This window comes from Meleagris gallopavo, chromosome 19, assembly GCF_000146605.3.
Source record: "Meleagris gallopavo isolate NT-WF06-2002-E0010 breed Aviagen turkey brand Nicholas breeding stock chromosome 19, Turkey_5.1, whole genome shotgun sequence".
In the NCBI taxonomy this organism is placed as follows: Eukaryota; Metazoa; Chordata; class Aves; order Galliformes; family Phasianidae; genus Meleagris; species Meleagris gallopavo.
Window position 1 is genome coordinate 4,783,962 of NC_015029.2, and position 3,074 is coordinate 4,787,035.

The following is a 3,074-nucleotide window of genomic DNA, read 5'->3' on the forward strand; positions in this document are numbered from 1 at the left end:
GATGGGGTGACCCCCCCCCGGCATTGTCCCATGGAGGCGGGGGGCAGCACTGGGAGCAGCAGATGGTTTATTGGGATGGGGGCTGGGGGCCAGGCAGCACCACGCTTCTGCCTCCTCAGCTCGGGGCAGTGCACAGACATCAACCCAGGCCCCCCAGCCCAGCTCCAGGTCAAAGTTACAAACTTAATAATAATAAAAACCTAAACTACATTAAATTAGTGGCACAGAGCCTTGAAGCATCACTCATACCTAGGGCACAGAGCATACACAGACCCCCAAAACCTGCCCTGGGAGGGGGGGGGGTCAGGGAACTCACAGTCTCCCTGCCAGAGCCCGGGGGCACCCTGAGTCCATCTCATCACAAGTGTCCCCTCACCCTCATGGGGACAGCCTCTACCTGGGCTGGCAAAGACAAAAGGCACTGGGGTGAGAAGGGGCAGGGACAGCCCAACTTGGAGGGGATCCTATTCGCCTCCAAGCATCATCCAAAAATTCAAGTCCAAGGAGGTGCAAAGCCCCCATCCCCACTACTGGGACAGCGTGGGGTCCAGCAGCTTGAGGACCCCCCCAACCAGGTGCAAGCTGCCGGTGACAAGGACGCGGATGGCGGCTGCCTCCTGCAGCAAAACGGCCCCGCTGGTGGCCACAGGGTGCGGGTGAGCCCCCACCTTGGAGGCAGGGAGGGGCAGGTGGGGGATCCCGGCCCTGCGTGATCCACTGCAGCGCATGGGAGATGCAGGGGAAGACGAGGGAGGTGGAGTTGAGCGGCCGCTCAGCCGGGGGCACCAGGAGCAGGGCTCCCCGCAGGGGGTCCGGTTGCAGCAGCCCCCCCACCTCCAGGGGGGCTGGCAGCCAGGGGCCCCCCTTCTCCTCCATCAGCCGCGTCCACGTCTTCTGGTTCTCCACACAGCGTGTGAGGGCGTTCTCCAGTGTCACGTTGAAGTTTTGTTGGTCTGCAGGGGGGACGAGGGCAGGTTCAGGGATGGGGTGGGGGGAGGGACCACTCCCAGAGCCCGGTACTCACCTGCGCTAGCAGCCACCGCCACCTCTGTGAAGTTGGGGCAGAAGACGGCGTAGTCAAAGTGGCAGGGCTGTGGGGAGAAGGGAGATCAGCGGGGCAGGAGACACAGAAACTCCCAGAACAGGCCCCCCACTGCTATCACAATGCCACCAGGACCTGTCCCAGCTCAGCAGAGCTCGGCGGAGGGTGTTAGGACTGCAGCTGGGGCTGTGAACCCCTTGGAAAGGAGGGGGACATTGAGCTGGGAGACAACAGGACAGCAGGACAGAAAGACAGACGGATGAAGCTCCACCATGTGGCTCCCAGCACCCGCAGCAAAGTGGGGCCCAAGGACAGCACCTCCCCCACAAGCACCCCAAAACCTCACCAGCAGCAGCTTCAGTAGTGCAGCTGTGTCCCGGTCCCCCGTAGCATTGAAGAGCAGCACCCGCACTTCAGAGCCACTATAGGGACAAGGGATGGGTGGGTGCTGCCTATGCCCCATTATCCTTGACCCCCTCCCCATGTCCCCTCCTTACTCCTGGGGTTTGTCCTCATTGAGGGCTGCCTGGCGAAACCAGCGGACACAGGCTTGAATGCTGCTGGTGGTGTGAGCCCCATCGATGTACCACGTCACAGGGCCGTGCGGCAGCACCTGGGTACGGCCTGGCCACTCTGTGTCCCGCAGCCCTGTGGGGGGGGAGGGGGGGAGGGAAAAAGCATGGCTGGATCTTGCCATCCCCAGCACCAGAACGTCACGGCAGGGGGATCACAGTCAAGCACAGCCCCCCACTGCCCGTGCTGCACCTTGGATCATGGCATCACTGGGGCAAAATGTGGGTGCCAGTGGCACCGAGCGCTGTGCCGACAGCTCCGCTCCGGGCAGCACGTCCTGCAGCACATCGGTACCTGCTGGGGGTGACACACTGTGAGCCACGATAGCACCGCTCAGGCCGTCGCCCCCCAGCCCCACGGTCGGGGCCTTACCCTCGTAACCGCGCCGCTGCAGCCACGTCCGTGAGAGCTGCAGAGCCAGAGCAGCATTGGAGCGCTGGTGGCTGCCCGCCAGCCCCAGCTCCAGCACCCGCGTCCCCGCCTCAAAGGCATCCAGCTCGGGGCAGAGGTACAGCGGGCACTGTGAGGACAGGAGGCTGAGCCCGGACCCATAGAGGCCCCCCATCCCAAGGCTCAGCCCCACGCTGTCCCCTGAGCTCACCCCACACTCCCGTGCTCGGTCCCGGAGCACTTCCAGCGGTTGCTCGGGCTGCGGCACTGTGAACGCCGGCACGCCGGGCTGTGGAAGATGGGTGGTTAGGATCCAAACACAGGGCTAGAATGGGATGCGAGGCCTTCTTCCTACCTTAAAAATGCCACCTTTCTGCCAAGCGATCTTCTCCACCGTGTCCCCCAGGATGCTGGTGTGGTCGATGCCCAACGAGGAGACGCCGCACACCACCGGTGTCCTGGGGACACAGCGTGAGCACGGCAGTGACACAGGGATGGCACAGACAGAGGGTGCAGAGCCCAACCCGCTCCTACCTGATGATGTTGGTGCAGTCGAAGGCACCGCCGATGCCCACCTCCACCACCGCCAGGTCCACCTGTGTGCACAGAACAGTTCCAGCTGGAAAAGAGCTCTCAGATCCCCATGTCTGACTTCAACTCATCACATCACATCACATCACTCGACACCACACCTCCATGGGGACACTGACCCTGCCACCGCCAGGCAGCCCTTCCCAGCATCACACCACCCACCTTCTCCTGCAGGAAGACATGGAAGGCCATGATGGTGAGGAAGCGGAAGTACGCCGGCATGTTGGCCTGCGCCTCATCCTGCAGGATGGGGGTATCAGGAGGGGCTGTGGGGGCTCCCCACACCGCAGCGAGCCCCAGGACACCCCGTACCCCACCTTAGTGTCCCACAGCCGGCGGTACACCAGCCAGAAGTACTTGCTGAACAGCTCCTTGCTCAGTGGCTGCCCATTGATACGGATCCGCTCGCGTACCTGCACCAAGTGGGGGGAGCTGGGGGGGGCAGGACGTTGGGGGTACGTTCAGCCCCAGCTCACCC

At 63.4% G+C, this 3,074-nt stretch overlaps 2 protein-coding genes across 2 annotated transcripts in view; both read right to left on the minus strand.

The window, feature by feature from the left end:
* CDK9 (cyclin dependent kinase 9) overlaps positions 1-3,074 on the minus strand; it is a 10,437-nt gene that overhangs the window by 711 nt on the left and 6,652 nt on the right. The gene's annotated exons all lie outside the window — the stretch shown is intronic.
* Positions 51-3,074, minus strand: part of FPGS (folylpolyglutamate synthase) — a 3,444-nt gene continuing 420 nt past the window's right edge. Inside the window, 12 exon segments of the mRNA XM_031556275.1 lie at positions 51-695; positions 697-953; positions 1,025-1,091; positions 1,389-1,464; positions 1,540-1,690; positions 1,808-1,912; positions 1,988-2,135; positions 2,217-2,294; positions 2,361-2,463; positions 2,540-2,601; positions 2,759-2,836; positions 2,914-3,048. Coding sequence (XP_031412135.1) covers positions 528-695; positions 697-953; positions 1,025-1,091; positions 1,389-1,464; positions 1,540-1,690; positions 1,808-1,912; positions 1,988-2,135; positions 2,217-2,294; positions 2,361-2,463; positions 2,540-2,601; positions 2,759-2,836; positions 2,914-3,048 — 1,428 coding nt within the window. The 3' untranslated portion in view covers positions 51-527.